Genomic DNA, 16,095 nt, shown 5'->3' with positions numbered 1-16,095 from the left:
GGGGGCAGAATTGTTTGTATTTGGTGCTGGCTCAATAGTTGATTTCAGAAGTGCCTCGGTTCATGCCTCCCCACCCCGAGGCCCTGAGAACATAAACATGGATTCGTTTGTTTCACGGTTTGCCATCAGGATGGGGTCGTTACATCTCGGTGCCACTGTTTGCCATCAGAGGTGAGCCAGCAGGTAGTTGTCATGCATTTAGAATCCCCAGTGGTTTCAGAGCATTGTTTTGAAAAAAGAAAAACTCGAGGTTCGGAGGGTTTTGTTTTCGCAAGTAGAGAAATGTAGGGGAGACTATGTGGCTGACAACAAAAATGTGTTTCTTGAATCTGCTTACGAGCACCTGGTACAGGGTGCTTGGCTGGGAGGCCCGTATGCTTGGCCGCAAGCCTTCGTCACTCTCCTGCGACTTCACCACCAGAGCCTGTTGGCCAGACTACAAATGTCGCCCTTTCCTTTACCCCTGAGGACGCTGAGAAATGATCTAGCTGGTGCATCGTGGAGTTGGCTAGTGCTTGAATTGTGGCTCTGTTGTAAGGGTGTTTTATGTCTCTGTGTTTTTGCTCCCAACTTTTTTGGGGGTGGCCTTTTCCCGTAGTGTGCCCTGGAGATGCGAGATTTTCCTTTGGCGGCAGGAGGCACACACCCAGACGATGCTGGAGCTGCGAGGGGAAAGGACCCACTTCCACAGCAGAGGAAAACAAAGAGGAAAAAGGCATACAGGTGGCCAGCGCTAAGGGACGCAGCCAGCAAGCAGTGGGCCCCTGCCACTGCCCTCAGCAGCTGTTTCTGCTGCAGCCCGAGAGGAACTCGGGGAGCCCGTCCCTGTTTGTGACGCAAGCTCAGGATTTCAATCAATGCATTCCAGTAACCCTAAAGTGAGGAACTCTCCGTCAGGAAACACACAGAGGTAAGGGCAAGGGCGGCCCCTGGGGGACTTCGTAGGTGGACCGCGAACACTCATCGATAGAACACTACGTGCTGTTAGCAGCCAGCGCGACCCAAACGGGCAAAGAAGAGAAAACAGACAAAGAAATAGTAGTAGAATAATAAACAGGCCACAGTACAGTCAACGTTTACGTTAAGGGTTTCCCTTTGCTGTTCTTTTGTCCATCATCCCCTGACCACTCCTCGCCAAAGCACAAACGAAAGGACCTTATAGACCACCCAGTACAATGTGCTAACCTTGGCAAGTGAGGGGACTGAGGCCTGGAAAGGCACGGGGCCTGAGGGCCCAGAACTAAAACACCAGCCCCTGCACTCCCACTGCGAAGCTTTTCCTCTGGTCCACGCACGGTACTTAAGTTGATGTTTTAAAATCGTTTTTCCGGGTCCCCTGGGGGCGGTGGTTAGTGGATCTGCTCCAGTGTGATGCTGCTTGTTGGGCTTGGATCCCGGAAGGTTTCCCGAACCTGCCAGTCACAGTGGGTTTCCTTGCTCTCCTAGACCTGCTCGTATTTTCCAGCAGGGAAGTTGGGCTCCCGTTACAGCTGTCCCATGTCATCAGCCGAGGGGTGGGGAGTATTTTGATCTTCACGATGCCTGTTTGTTTACCCTGCGCCAGTCTTAGTTGGAGAGTCACTTCTCTGTGTACATAGAAACCGTTGACAGAAGCCCTGGAGATGGGTCCCCATGTGACTCTAGGGTTCCCGAGACCTGGCAGGCCACTCTGTTCGAGCCTCGTCTCTGGAGGACTCTGAGATGGGAGCAGGGGTGGAGTGAACAAGCAAGTGGCTGACGGGACTTGGGGGTGCTTGCTGAGTCCTCGAGGGCTCCTTGACCCATGCTAGAAGCTGCTTGTCCCTGACTTGTGCCAACCAGCTGCGTGCAGTGTCTGACCTCCCTCTGTTGTCTGTCTCTTTTAGTAGCCCTAAGTCAAAGCAGGAGGTGATGGTTCGTCCCCCTACAGTGATGTCCCCATCTGGAAACCCCCAGCTGGATTCCAAATTCTCCAATCAGGGTAAACAGGGGGGCTCAGCCAGCCAATCCCAGCCATCTCCCTGTGACTCCAAGAGTGGGGGCCATACCCCTAAAGCACTCCCTGGCCCAGGTGGGAGCATGGGGCTGAAGAATGGGGCTGGAAATGGTGCCAAGGGCAAGGGGAAAAGGGAGCGAAGTATTTCCGCCGACTCCTTTGATCAGAGAGATCCTGGGACTCCAAACGATGACTCTGACATTAAAGGTATGTCTATAAGATCTTTGAGACTCAGAGGGAAGTAGGTATTCACGAGGGAAGGATGCCGGAGAGCCCACCAGCCAAGTGGGGAGGGTAGGTGTCAGATTCAGGAGTTTGCCCAGTTTCAGATGGAACTATTTCTTCTCATTCTCCTGCTACCGGAAGAATAGTTTAGAACCACTTGTTGAGGACTCTCGCTCTGGAGGATGCAGTTGTCTCAGGGTTACGCGAGCCTGTCCCACGGCCCTGACCGTGCTCTTCTAGATGCCCTTACCTCCGTGCTCCGTGTACTTCCGTATGGAGCCAGCTGCTCCAGCTGGTCTGTACCAATAGTCCACACGGGGGCAGTTGTTCTGGCCTCGCCCCCTCTTCTCCATCAGCTTCATCCTCCATCACTTGGCTTTTGTGCTGTGTGGTTGCCACCTTGCCACAGCTGTAGGCACAAGGGGAAGCTCTGGCCCCAGGCCGGATTTGTCACAGCCGATCTCACTGCGGCAGGAATGAGTGGCTACATGTGGTCGAGATCGGGGTGGGCACCAAAGCGGAGTGAAGCAGCACGCGTTCGGGACCAGTGGTGTGGTTTCCGGCTTTTTTCCTCCTGGTATAAAATCCCAAGTCCTCACTGCAGGCCAGAACATGAAGTTAGCATTCAAGGAATGGAAGTGTGGCTCCCCAATGCAAATTCGCAATGAAAACCTGGGTGATCGTTCCCCCATCTTTCCTTCCTCCCTGAGGTGTTTGTGGGAGGCCTGTTAGGTGCTGCGTGCTGGGGGTGCCTGGTCAGCAATCCACACACAGTTGCTGTCCTCAAGGATTTGAGTGTACCTAGACAGCAGAACATTAAACAATTACTGTAAAATTTGATAAATGCTGAAATTGAGAAGTTGAGGGTTGTGGGTTCAGCCAGCAGGGGCATCCCGTCCAGTCTAAGAGGTTCCAAAAACGGTTTCCAGGAAGAAGGGACACATACGCTAGTATCTGAGGGGATGTGTGACAGAGGGGGTGGTGGAGGAAGAGTGCTTTACAGTTAGTCATTTCGGGAGAAGCGCATTTCCGTTTTTATGAGTAGGAGAGGTTTCCTCTTAGCAAGGTACTTCCTCCTTGAAATTCTCAGGGTGGGTTTTGTGTTATGATGCTGTATGTGCTGGCAGAAGAAAGTGAATTGTGTTCTTTGTGTGACGTGCGCCTTTCCGTTGTTTTAGAATGTAATTCTGCCGACCACATAAAGTCCCAGGATTCACAGCACACACCACACTCGATGACCCCGTCAAATGCTACAGCCCCCAGGTCTTCCACCCCCTCCCATGGCCAGACTACTGCCCCAGAGCCCACGCCTGCTCAGAAGACTCCAGCCAAAGTGGTATATGTGTTTTCTACTGAGATGGCCAACAAGTAAGTCGATGGCTGTGTCGCGCTCTTGGCAGGGCCTGAGTGTTTGGGCACCTAAATTCTTATGCCCATTGAAGATTGATTTTTCTTTTCTTTTCTTTTTTTTTTTTTTTTTTTGCCCACTTATATTACTACCACTTACAGTTAACAGCACAGAAAGAGGTAGAATAAAATATGGAACCTCCCCTCCCCAACCTCAGAGGCAACCATGGATTTGTTACTTCCTTGGCTCTCCTTCCGGAAATGTTTTGTGCTTATACAAACGTACATGTGTACCTTTTTAAATGCAAAAGGGATTGATTGTACAATACACTTTTCTGCAACTTAGTATTCTTTTTTTTAAAATGACCCAAGTCATACATGTCTGTTTTAGAATAATTAGAAAATACAGATAATTAAAAGGAAAAACAAAATCTTGAATTCAAGGTAACTCTTATTCAAGATTACTATGAACACTTTGATACATACTATGTTTCTGGTGGATGGATGGATCAATGGATTTTTACTTGTTTATAAAAAATGTGAATATACTATACATACAGTTTTCTGACACTTTTTTCACTTGAAGATTTTTCGGTTAAGATACAAAGTGAATCTTGACAGCCGTAGATGATGTTTAGGTGGTGTGAGATTTCACTTTCACCCTTCTGGGCTTGGGATTTTGAACTAGGTTTCCCAATAAAATATCCACCGCAGTGCCCTGGTTTGAGCAAGAAAATCTTGTGGAGGTTTTTTTGTATTTTTGTTTTTAGTGCCTCTTTGGAGATTTGCTCATGGCTATCTTCTGATTTCAGGAGTTCGATGGTAAATGATAGGCATAAATAATGAAAACCTGTTTCTCTTGGTTTCTCCTCATGCCACGTTTCCCATGGTTCTTTATACTTCTCCTTCCTGTCTCGTACAAGTTCAGTCTGGGGTGAAAGTGCTCTGGACTTAGTTAGTGAAAGAGAAACAAGTCCTAGTGTGTGCGCCTCCTCTGTCTCTGCAGAGCTGCAGAAGCCGTCCTAAAGGGCCAGGTTGAAACGATCGTCTCTTTCCACATCCAGAACATCTCAAACAGCAAGACAGAGAGAAGCACAGCCCCTCTGGTACGTTGTTGTGGAAATGGAATAACGGTTTAAAGGGTCTGCAGTGACTGTAAGGGTGAGAGATGGTGAACGTCATTGATAGGGCGTTATGCTGCCTTCTGGGCATGTAACCTAATTCTGGTGTTGTATGGTTTGGGGCACGTCACACTGCGCTGGCCTTTCCTACTAGCATGCTGGTACATTGATGAATTACTAGAAGGGAAAAGGTGTAAATTAAAAAAAGGAGTTAACTTAGATACCTTAGAATTTCCTTCACGTAACCATATCTGGGAAAACCTGAAATCAGCTCTTGTGTGTAGGGCAGGTTTTTAAAAAAATAACAAACAGTCTTGAGTTAGTTAAAGAACAGGAAAAAGCAACAACTGAAAACTGCAATAGTAGAGGACATGCTGATGATACCCTAATTAGAGTCTCGGTGACTTTCAAAATGATTCGTTCTTATTTCAAAGTGAGAGAGGACCATCGAATGTTTTTAATTCCTTGATATTTCTAAAATCGTAATAAACATTAGTCTGCTTCTGTCTGGAACCGAAGCACCTACTGTCAACTACAATAGAAAAAGCCATTTTAGTACCCGTAGTGTTCCAGACCGAATGAAAAGATATTTTTTACAACTGGCATTGGCAAGGCATTGCACCAAATGCTGTGGGGACACTTAAGAGGTTCAAGACACAGTCCCTGGAAATATAAAAATCTAATACCGGGGTGAATCTTACCCAAGGGAAAAGCTAAATGACAATAAATGACTGAAGTAACAATTCAAGATAAAATAGATGACATTTTGTCTACGTTGTATATCAAAGAAGTCCCTGTCTGTTGACATAACAGAGCTTGCATGGGCTTTCCTAGACTTAGAAAAGGAATTTCACTTCCTCATGCATCTCCACTGTGCAAGGGAAGAGGATGGATATATGTAATATGTAAAATGTGTGTGTGTGTGTGTATGCACATATGTATGTGTGTATGTATGTATATACACATACACGTATTTTAAAACTATATATGTATACACAATCATATTCAAAATTTATGTTGTCCTAGGATACATAAAGTACAATGCAAGTCAAATCAACATTTTATTGACTTAGGAAGAGATCTTAATGCAGTTTTCACTTCCCAACCTTCTCTGGTACTAAATGAAATCAGAAAAGGAGTTAAGAAGGAAGGAGTTGGGGATAGTCAAATCACCCTTGCTCCAAATCTAAAATAGGATGGTACTAAACTATTTCTTTTGTGATAGGAAACCAGTGCCCACCTCCAACACACAAATAAAACCTGGCCAACAAAATGAAACTTAAAATGGCACTGGAAGGAAGTGGAGGTGACCTCCACTCTCCAGTTAAGGCATGGGGCGTGGAAGATACTTTGCCCATACAGGGTCTTACAGGTCAGCCAGGCTGACCCACCCCGATCTCTGTCTGCAGACATGTGCAGGGATACCTGCAGGGGAAGCGTTTACACACAGTCACAGAATATGAGTCCTGGAAGTTATGTCCCGTGTTTATGCAACACAAACTGTTCCTACGCAGAGATACACATAATGACTCGTGTACAAGTTTGCACACAGGTAAACATTCCAGAGAGGAGGTGGGGTGGTAAGTAAGAGCCTTAGGGGTTTGGAAATGCACGCTGGATTAAGTGAACAGGTAGGAGCAAATGAACATCGCAAAGGGACCGTGCAGCTCCCTGGAGGCTGATGGAAGCTTCCTGAGGCTGGGCCCTCCCACTCCTCAGAGCCTCCAGAGTGCCAAGGATTTGACCCGGGACTTGTACGTATATCCCTCTTCCAAACACCTAGCAGCATCCGTGTCACCTGCCGTAGGTGAGAGTGCTTTTACCCAGGACTCAGTGTAGCATTGGTACTTAATAAATAATAATAAGGCGATCATCCAGCCTGTGAAAAGGGCAGTGTGCTGTCTATTGGAAAGAACAGATCAAGAGACACCATGAGCTAGATAGCCTCAGATTTCTCCACAGACGCTTCCTGCCTACAGATTATCTTACTACAGTTAATGTACACATTCTTATCAAATATGGAATCAGTGATCACAAACTGAAAACAGAAACCAGAGATGTCAGGCCCCCTGGAAACTCAAGGAGAGGAGTACGTTGGTTGTCACCCTGCCAGAGGAGACACTGAAACAGGGCGGCCTTGCCTGCTGCCTCTGGCTGGTAGAGGACCGAGCTGTGACAGGTACTTTCTCTTTCAGTTGAAAACATCAGGCCTCTTGATGGACAGTGAGATGTCTGCAGACCTAGTTGTACTTTCGGGGAAAAGAAAAAGGTGTTAGGAATAGCCTCCCACATACCAAGAAACTAATCTCACCCTGAATCAGAAACACATAGTAGATACGTGATATCAAACCTGTTCCTCGAAATAGATACTCAGATGTATTCGCTTTGGCAGACTGGCCCTCCCCTGGCATGCCTATATACTTATTGAAACCTAATCTTCAGCGAGGGGAAGAGGCTGCTATTTGACAGGAAGGGGGGGGGAATCAAAATGTCTCCATGTCCAAAGTGGGGTTAGACATGAGCAATTTCTGCCGCAAGTGTCAGTGTAGATTTATGTGACTGGGACGAGTCCTTTATAACGTATCTTGCTCTTTGAATCACCCTTCTGTTCAATTTACCGACGATTTGTAAAAATCTCATTTATCTTCAGAACACACAGATAGCTGCCCTTCGGAATGATCCGAAGCCTCTCCCACAGCAGCCCCCAGCTCCAGCCAACCAGGACCAGAATTCTGCCCAGAACACCAGACTGCAGCCAACTCCACCCATTCCGGCACCAGCACCCAAGCCTGCCGCCCCGCCGCGTCCCCTGGACGGGGGTAGTCCCGGGGTAGAAAACAAACTGATTCCTTCTGTCGCCAGTCCTGCCAGCTCCGCTCCACTGCCCCCAGACGGCGCCGGGCCCAACTCGACACCCAATAACCGAGCAGTGACCCCTATCTCCCAGGGGGGCGATAGTTCTTCAGCAGATCCCAAAGCCCCTCCACCTCCACCAGTGTCCAGTGCAGAGCCCGCCACGCTGGGAGAGAACCCCGACGGTCTGTCTCAGGAGCAGCTGGAGCACCGGGAGCGCTCCTTACAAACGCTCAGAGATATCCAACGAATGCTCTTCCCTGATGAGAAAGAGTTTACAGGAGGACAAAGTGGGGGACCCCAGCAGAACAGTGGCGTATTAGACGGACCTCAGAAAAAACCAGAAGGGCCGATACAGGCCATGATGGCTCAATCCCAAAGCCTAGGTAAGGGACCTGGGTCCCGGACAGACGTGGGAGCTCCGTTTGGCCCTCAAGGACACAGAGAGGTGCCCTTTGCTCCAGATGAAATGGTTCCACCTTCCATGAACTCGCAGCCTGGGCCCCTAGGCCCCGACCACCTGGATCACATGACCCCTGAGCAGATAGCGTGGCTGAAGCTGCAGCAGGAGTTTTATGAAGAGAAGAGGAGGAAGCAGGAGCAAGTGGTCGTGCAGCAGTGCTCCTTGCAGGACATGATGGCCCATCAGCACGGGCCCCGGGGCGTGGTGCGAGGCCCCCCCCCTCCGTACCAGATGACCCCCAGTGAGGGCTGGGGGCCTGGGGGTGCAGAGCCATTTGCCGATGGGCTCAACATGCCACATTCTCTGCCTCCGAGGGGTATGGCCCCCCACCCCAACATGCCAGGGGGCCAGATGCGCCTCCCTGGCTTCGCAGGAATGATCACCTCTGAAATGGAGGGGCCAAATGTCCCCACCCCGGCTTCTAGACCAGGTCTTTCTGGAGTCAGTTGGCCAGATGATGTGCCAAAACTCCCAGATGGTCGAAACTTCCCGCCTGGCCAGGGCGTCTTCAGTGGTCCCGGCCGAGGGGAACGCTTCCCCAACCCCCAAGGATTGTCTGAAGAGATGTTTCAACAGCAGCTGGCAGAGAAACAGCTGGGTCTCCCCCCAGGAATGAGCATCGAAGGCATTAGGCCCAACATGGACATGAGCCGGATGATCCCAGCCTCCCAGCGACACATGGAGCCTGGGAATAATCCCATTTTCCCTCGAATACCAGTTGAGGGTCCTCTGAGTCCTTCCAGGGGTGACTTTCCCAAAGGAATGCCCCCACAGATGGGCCCTGGTCGGGAACTTGAGTTTGGGATGGTTCCTAGTGGCATGAAGGGAGACGTCAGTCTAAACGTCAACATGGGACCCAACTCTCAGATGATACCTCAGAAGGTGAGAGAGGCTGGGGCGGGCCCTGAGGAGATGATGAAGTTACGCCCCGCTGGTGCAGACATGCTGCCTGCTCAGCAGAAGATGGTACCCCTGCCATTTGGTGAGCACCCTCAGCAAGAGTATGGCATGGGCCCCAGGCCGTTCCTTCCCATGTCTCAGGGTCCAGGCAGCAACAGTGGCTTGCGGAATCTCAGAGAACCAATTGGGCCCGACCAAAGGACTAACAGCCGGCTCAGTCATATGCCACCACTACCTCTCAACCCTTCCAGTAATCCCACTAGCCTCAACACAGCTCCTCCAGTGCAGCGCGGCCTGGGGCGGAAGCCTTTGGATATATCTGTAGCAGGCAGCCAGGTGCACTCCCCAGGCATCAACCCTCTGAAATCTCCCACGATGCGCCAAGTCCAGTCACCAATGCTGGGCTCGCCCTCTGGGAACCTCAAGTCCCCCCAGACTCCATCGCAGCTGGCAGGCATGCTGGCGGGCCCAGCTGCCGCTGCTTCCATTAAGTCCCCTCCTGTCTTGGGGTCTGCTGCTGCTTCGCCTGTTCATCTCAAGTCTCCGTCACTTCCTGCCCCGTCACCCGGATGGACCTCCTCTCCAAAACCTTCCCTTCAGAGTCCAGGGATCCCTCCAAACCATAAAGCGCCCCTGCCCATGGCCTCCCCCGCCATGCTGGGGAGCGTGGAATCAGGTCAGTGTGCTGGCACCACTGTGGGACCTGGTAGCTTAGACATTGCAAAAGCCTGTTTTATTTCCTTCAAGAAAACTGGTGTCCCTAACTTGATTATGCAACCGGAGGTGGCAGCCTTTGCCAAGATGGATGTATTTGTGGCATAGGGGCGTGATCAGTGCTTCCAGGGGGTTAGGAGCAAGTGTCCAGTCCTGTCAAAGATACACGGGCTCTTAGTGCAGAATTTGTTTATCAGCTAGGACAGTTCCAAGGAGGAGGGAAAAATGGGAAATCGGTGTCATCTCACAGAATCATTTACGTTTGTACAGTGAACACATGTTGCTGAAATAAAATGTCTGAACCGTGGATAAATATGGCTTCCCACCCACCCACTTCAGGGGGCTGCCCTCAAATCAGCAGATTCGGAGGATAATCCCAAGCAAAGATGGGAGGCTGCCGAGAGATTTGAGTCGTTCTCATTAATACGTGTTGACCACAGAAACAGTTACCAAAATCTTCTTGGTAGAATGCTGTTCTCACAGGTCAGCTGCAGTTGATTAGTATTTTCTTCCTGGGAGAAGCTCTCACTGATGATGGTGGTTTGGTGAATGGGACCAGAGGTGGTCAGGAGAAGATGAGTACTGAGGTATAAGTACTAGGTCCAAGCCATATCCGCTTGAGAAAGGCTAGAATCAGAATTGGAGGAGGTTGATCCTCCCAAGCCAAAGTGTGAGTCTCTGTTGGACCACGGTTCACAACAGGCGTTCAGTGGAACAGCCCCCTCAGGCCTTCCTAGTTCAAACACCTTGTTGTGGGAATGAATCAAGAGCGTGTGGAGTGTGATGTGGATCGTACCTGGGGTCAGGTCGCTAGTCTGGCTCCACAGAATACGGTCCCTGAGTCAAATTCTAAATTGCGATTGGCAAGGGAACAAGCCACTTATTTCGTGTTGTTTTCAGTGTAGTAGTTGTCTGCAAACCATGTTTTTTCCAAGCTTGAGCTAATATTTCTAACGTGTTCTTGGTGTGGTTTGTCTTCCCCTCTGCGATCCGTCACCCCCGCACCTCACGGCCATCTCCCTCTGCACACACACCGAGCTTGACTAGGAGATTGATGATTCGTATCGCAGGTCTAATAACACTGTCCCGTTCATCTGTCTCATCCTGGCCTTGCTACCTCATAATCACAGGCCCACTCGCCTTCAAGAGGCATCTAATTCACTGCCCATTTTTGTTTTCTTTTGCTGTGTTCTCCTAGGGGGCCCCCCACCTCCTACAGCCAGCCAGCCTGCCTCTGTGAACATCCCGGGAAGTCTCCCCTCTAGCACACCTTACACGATGCCTCCAGAGCCGACCCTGTCCCAGAACCCACTGTCCATTATGATGTCGCGAATGTCCAAGTTTGCAATGCCCAGTTCCACCCCATTATACCACGATGCCATCAAGACTGTGGCCAGCTCAGACGACGACTCCCCTCCAGCTCGTTCTCCCAACTTGCCATCAATGAATAACATGCCAGGTAAGACATCAGGAAGATGGGATCTGGAGCTGACGTAGGACAAAAGCTTCTCGCATGTTTTCTCGACAGCTACAGACCTCGGTAGATGGAGGTTAGACAAGTTGAAAAGTATACCACCTAAGTCAGTTTTCAGTAGAATTAAAGTGTCTTGACTAGAGAAGATAATGACAGTTTTTTATTGGCTCGATTCAGTAAATGCTTATAAGAAAACAGGTTTCCTTATAGTTTCCTTACAGAAGTTCTGATGCTTTGGTGTGTATGTGGGGGGGGAGGGGTCCTCCTAGAGCGATACTGAAAGCAGTTTCTTTTTAACATGCTGATTGGAATGTCTTTAGTTCCCAAATATTTTCCTGGAAGGGCAGCCTCAAACCACAAGCGGCCGCAAGATTTCAGATAGTGGAAAGCCCCTGTTTCCTAGAGAAGCACTTTCTTTAGGACAAGAGAGAAAATTTCTCCCTTCCCTACCCGTTCACTCCTACACCTCCTGCCCCTGCAAATCTCACTGCCGGGGAATGATCTGAGATAGTGAAGGTGGTCTGCAAAGCGACCGTGACTTCTCCGCCCCGGTTTTGGCTCCAGTTCCATTGTGATTCTATGTTTCCCTGAAATAAGACCTCGCCGGACACTCAGCTCTAATGCGTCTTTTGCAGCAAAAATTACTATAAGACCCGGTCTTATTTTACTATAAGACCGGGTATAATGTAATATAACATATAATATGTAAGTATAATATCAAATATGATATGATATAATTATAACACTGGATCTTATATTAATTTTTGCTCCAAAAGATGCATTAGAGCTGATTGTCTGGCTTGGTCTTATTTTCGGGAAAACAATTGTTATGAATGCTCTTTATTGATCAGCAATCCCAATTAATCAGGGTAGACAGCACAAGCCACCATCCTTACCACTCTCAGTGCTAATTCCATAGACCAAATACTTATATAAATGTCCCAGAGACTCTAGTAGAGTCCACATGCTTTTCTTCTTCATAAAAAGTTATTTCTTTAACGTTTCATATAACCGAGACTGAAATGCTCTCTCTGTGAGGCAGTGTAACTTGATGTCCGATGTCAGTCGCTGAAGGCCTGTTTAGTTTCCTTGTTGTAGTTATTTCTGAGTCTTGGATTTGTAAGCCGGCTTTATCCTGTTTCTCAAAAAAAGACCATACTCAGGTCATTCAGACAAATTGTTTGCTTCCATATTAAACGTCTCTAATGAAGAAGACTATCATTAGCATATTAATTTGTAACTGTATATGCAGGAGACTTTCTTCCTAGTTGTCTTCTACGTGCTCATACATCAGACAGTTGAAGACTCAGTAGTGTGCTTTGTCACAGAGCTGTTGGTTTGTGTGCCCCAGAAGGTATTCTAACCTCACTGAGGGCAAGGGTTGTATGTGGTGTGTTTTCCCAGGACAGTACCATGCACATTTGAGGCACAATAATTTTTTCGTTAATGTGATTTATTATAGTTGCTTTCGGTTAAGTTGATTTCTTTGATATCTTTCTTTTTCTAGGAATGGGCATTAATACACAGAATCCTCGAATTTCAGGTCCAAACCCCGTGGTTCCGATGCCAACCCTCAGCCCAATGGGAATGACCCAGCCACTTTCTCACTCCAATCAGATGCCCTCTCCGAATGCCATGGGACCCAACATACCTCCTCATGGGGTCCCCATGGGGCCGGGCTTGATACCACACAATCCTATCATGGGGCACGGGTCCCAGGAGCCTCCGATGGTACCTCAAGGACGGATGGGCTTTCCCCAGGGCTTCCCTCCGGTACAGTCTCCTCCACAGCAGGTTCCATTCCCTCACAACGGCCCCAGTGGGGGTCAGGGCAACTTCCCAGGAGGTATGGGTTTCCCAGGAGAAGGTCCCCTTGGCCGCCCCAGCAACCTGCCCCAGAGTTCAACAGATGCAGCACTTTGCAAGCCTGGAGGCCCAGGGGGTCCCGACTCCTTCGCTGTCCTGGGGAACAGCATGCCTTCAGTGTTTACAGACCCGGATCTGCAGGAGGTCATCCGACCTGGAGCCACCGGAATACCTGAGTTTGATCTGTCTCGCATTATTCCATCCGAGAAGCCTAGCCAGACACTGCAATATTTCCCTCGAGGGGAAGTCCCAGGCCGTAAACAGCCGCAGGGGCCCGGGCCTGGGTTTTCGCACATGCAGGGGATGATGGGCGACCAAGCCCCCAGGATGGGACTAGCATTACCTGGCATGGGAGGTCCAGGGCCCGTGGGAACTCCGGACATCCCCCTTGGCACAGCTCCATCCATGCCAGGCCACAACCCAATGAGACCACCAGCCTTTCTCCAGCAAGGCATGATGGGACCTCACCACCGGATGATGTCACCAGCACAACCGACAATGCCCGGCCAGCCCACCCTGATGAGCAATCCAGCTGCTGCCGTGGGCATGATTCCTGGCAAGGATCGGGGGCCTGCTGGGCTCTACACCCACCCTGGGCCTGTGGGCTCTCCGGGCATGATGATGTCCATGCAGGGCATGATGGGACCCCAACAGAACATCATGATTCCCCCACAGATGAGGCCCCGGGGCATGGCCACTGACGTGGGCATGGGTGGCTTTAGCCAAGGACCTGGCAACCCAGGAAACATGATGTTTTAAGCTGCTAAGAATGGATGTGCCGACCCTTGTCAAGATGAGATTCCAGGTCCTGAGGGCTGCTTCGGGGGAGTTCCAGGAGACTGTTGGTCATGCAATAGGAGAACAGAGACCCGGGGGCTGCTGTGGGGGAGGGGGGAACTCGAGAATGTATGGATTTACCTGAAAACAAAGGATTCATTTAATCAACAGGTGTGTTTTTTTTAAGATTTATTTTTTAAAGATTATTTTTGTGGACTTGGGTATCCCATGATGGCACCTCCTTTTGGGAATCGGTAGCCGTGCTTTGAGAATTGCCATCGGTCATGTGTTGCACCGTTCTCTGTATGTTTACGTCCTTTGGACTGGCTTCTCCCAGGATTCTTTGCTGGTTTTGTTGTGTTTTTTTTTTTTTTTTTGCTTTGGGCTTTATTTTGTGTGTGTGTGTACTGTACTATATTGTCAAAGGGATTTTAGCAGAGACTTGAGTCTTTGGGACAAGAGGAGAACAGGAATGCTGGGCCATTTACTTTAGGTGGAGAATCCATCTTCAGACCTTTGGACTCTTTTCTTTCAACTCCAGTGTATAGAAAAACCAAACTACGACCTCAGAGCAGAGTATTAATGAAAAGCACAAAAAAAAAAAAAAGGAACTAAGTTCAGCGAGGGGTGGGGGGAGGGGGGAAATTTTTCTTTTTAAAAATAATGACGTTTAGGACATTTGGTTTTCAGTTCAAGTGCTCTTCAGCACTCTCCCAGTCTGCAAACCCACCGTCAATATTTTTCTCTCGTTTTCCCTCTCCCCTCCTTCCCCACCTCCTTGGTTCAGTGTGTTTCGTTCCCCTGTGCCCTCCTCCCCCCCATGGGTGACCCCTGCTTCCCTCCTTCTTTTTCCCTTTGGCAGCTGCAATACATGGTGTTACTTTGGGGAAAATAAATCTAACGATAACGAAGGCTCGCCTTGCGTGCCGGGGGTGGTCCCGGCTGCCCGAGGGAGAGGCCTGTCTTTGGTATGCTCGAGGGTCTTCCTTTCCCTTCGTCTTCTCTTCCCCAACATGCCCTTCCCTGCCCACCTGGTTTTCCGTCCTCCTTTTCTTAGGAATTCCCAAGTGAATTTTATTAATGTGGGAGTGGAACAGATGCTAAAAGCTACCCAGGATTTTGGTTTTTGTTTTTAATTTTCTGGTTCCTTCCCTTCCCCGCCCTCCCATGCGTAAAACGTTCTGTGTAACCTCCATTAAATTTGGTACAAAACCACTCACCAGAGCTGTGGTGTCAGAAAAATAAAATATATTGTTTCTTACAAAATTGAGCAGCCTTTTTTGTTCCCTTGGATTCCTGTGTGTTGAGTGTTCGGCACATGAATTGCCACGTGACCCAAGAGCATAACATCTTTGTATTGGAGGTGATCGGCGGTGCGGGTTGGGGACAGTGTGCCAAGTGCCAGAGGAAGCGTCTCCCTTGCTGTGAGTGACCTCACATCCCTTTATCCCGTTCTGTTCCTGTCTCAGCCGTGACATTTTAGCCATGGGCAGAGGCGCAGCCCTGGCCTCCATTGCTGACAGTTACCTCTCAAGGCGATTAATAGTCTTGACTAGGAATTTTTGTGAGAGCCAATTCAATGGTGTGAAGTAATTAGGAAGGCCGAAGGTATATTTAGTCACTTGAATAGGCTATGAAACGTCCCTGGATCTTGTTAAGGAACAAGGTTCTTACCATTCTCACCATACATGCAAGCCCTGGGTTTCCACAGCCTGTGAGCTCGTGGTCTGTTCTGCCAGCCGGTGTGCCCAGTGCCAGCCCTGCTCAGTCTATAGCCCACGCCTTCAGCTCGTCAGTGCGCATCCTGCTCGGGATGTGTCCAAGGGACTCGCTGTTTGTCTTTCTGCGCGGCTGGGTTTGTTCTGGGTTGTGTATTTGAGTTGTAGGCATTTTTAGCTGGGTGAGTGGGCGTGTGTGCATGTTTGTTCTGAGGTGAGAACCTCCGTGAGTAGCAGCAGGTGCCAAGTGTCTGCAGACAAACGGGGACAAATTGGTGTTCCACCGTCTGAGTTACCTGTGATCCTTTCTGAGAAGTGGTTTTGAGAGCTGTTTTTTCTTCCACCTTCAGCAGCCCTGTCTTCTCAGTAACACAAGAGCCCCAGACAACAAAACGGAGGAGGTGTCCATTCGAGCACCCACTCTACCAGGCACCCCCCCCTCATGTGTTCTGCTAACTTGAGAGGGACCCCATGAAGTAGGTGTTAATCCTCTCATTTGCAGATGAGAAAACTGAGCTCACTAGTTGAAGAATTCTGACACAATCAGATCTATTCAGATGGTCCTGGGTGGTGAAAATTTAATGTTGTGGAGAAATTAGGAGAATAAAATGAGGACTTTTGTTTCGGGAATTTAGCCATACTCAGATTCTCTGGCTCTGAAG

The 16,095-nt window shown here is 49.3% G+C and overlaps 2 protein-coding genes across 3 annotated transcripts; both read left to right on the top strand.

The window, feature by feature from the left end:
* Window positions 1-610: 610 nt before the first annotated feature.
* LOC308510739 (uncharacterized protein) lies at window positions 611-835 on the top strand (the record flags this gene model as incomplete). Its single annotated transcript, XM_081080469.1, has 1 exon — window positions 611-835. One exon carries the CDS (start codon window positions 611-613, stop codon window positions 833-835), a length of 225 nt encoding a protein of 74 aa, XP_080936595.1.
* BCL9 (BCL9 transcription coactivator) lies at window positions 776-14,977 on the top strand. 2 transcript variants are annotated; one of them, XM_081080468.1, is made up of 7 exons: window positions 776-910; window positions 1,866-1,960; window positions 3,379-3,568; window positions 4,554-4,653; window positions 7,319-9,560; window positions 10,797-11,057; window positions 12,580-14,977. In XM_081080468.1, exons 1-7 carry the CDS (start codon window positions 858-860, stop codon window positions 13,695-13,697), a joined length of 4,059 nt encoding a protein of 1,352 aa, XP_080936594.1. In that variant the 5' UTR covers window positions 776-857; the 3' UTR covers window positions 13,698-14,977. The 2 variants fall into 2 exon arrangements, with proteins under 2 accessions (XP_080936594.1, XP_080936593.1); XM_081080467.1 differs by having other exon boundaries at window positions 1,866-2,182.
* The last annotated feature ends 1,118 nt before the right edge of the window (window positions 14,978-16,095 follow it).

The sequence above is a fragment of the Rhinolophus hipposideros genome (genome assembly GCF_964194185.1).
Source record: "Rhinolophus hipposideros genome assembly, chromosome: 19".
Taxonomy (NCBI): domain Eukaryota; kingdom Metazoa; phylum Chordata; class Mammalia; order Chiroptera; family Rhinolophidae; genus Rhinolophus; species Rhinolophus hipposideros.
This window is presented reverse-complemented; position numbering and strand designations above follow the sequence as displayed.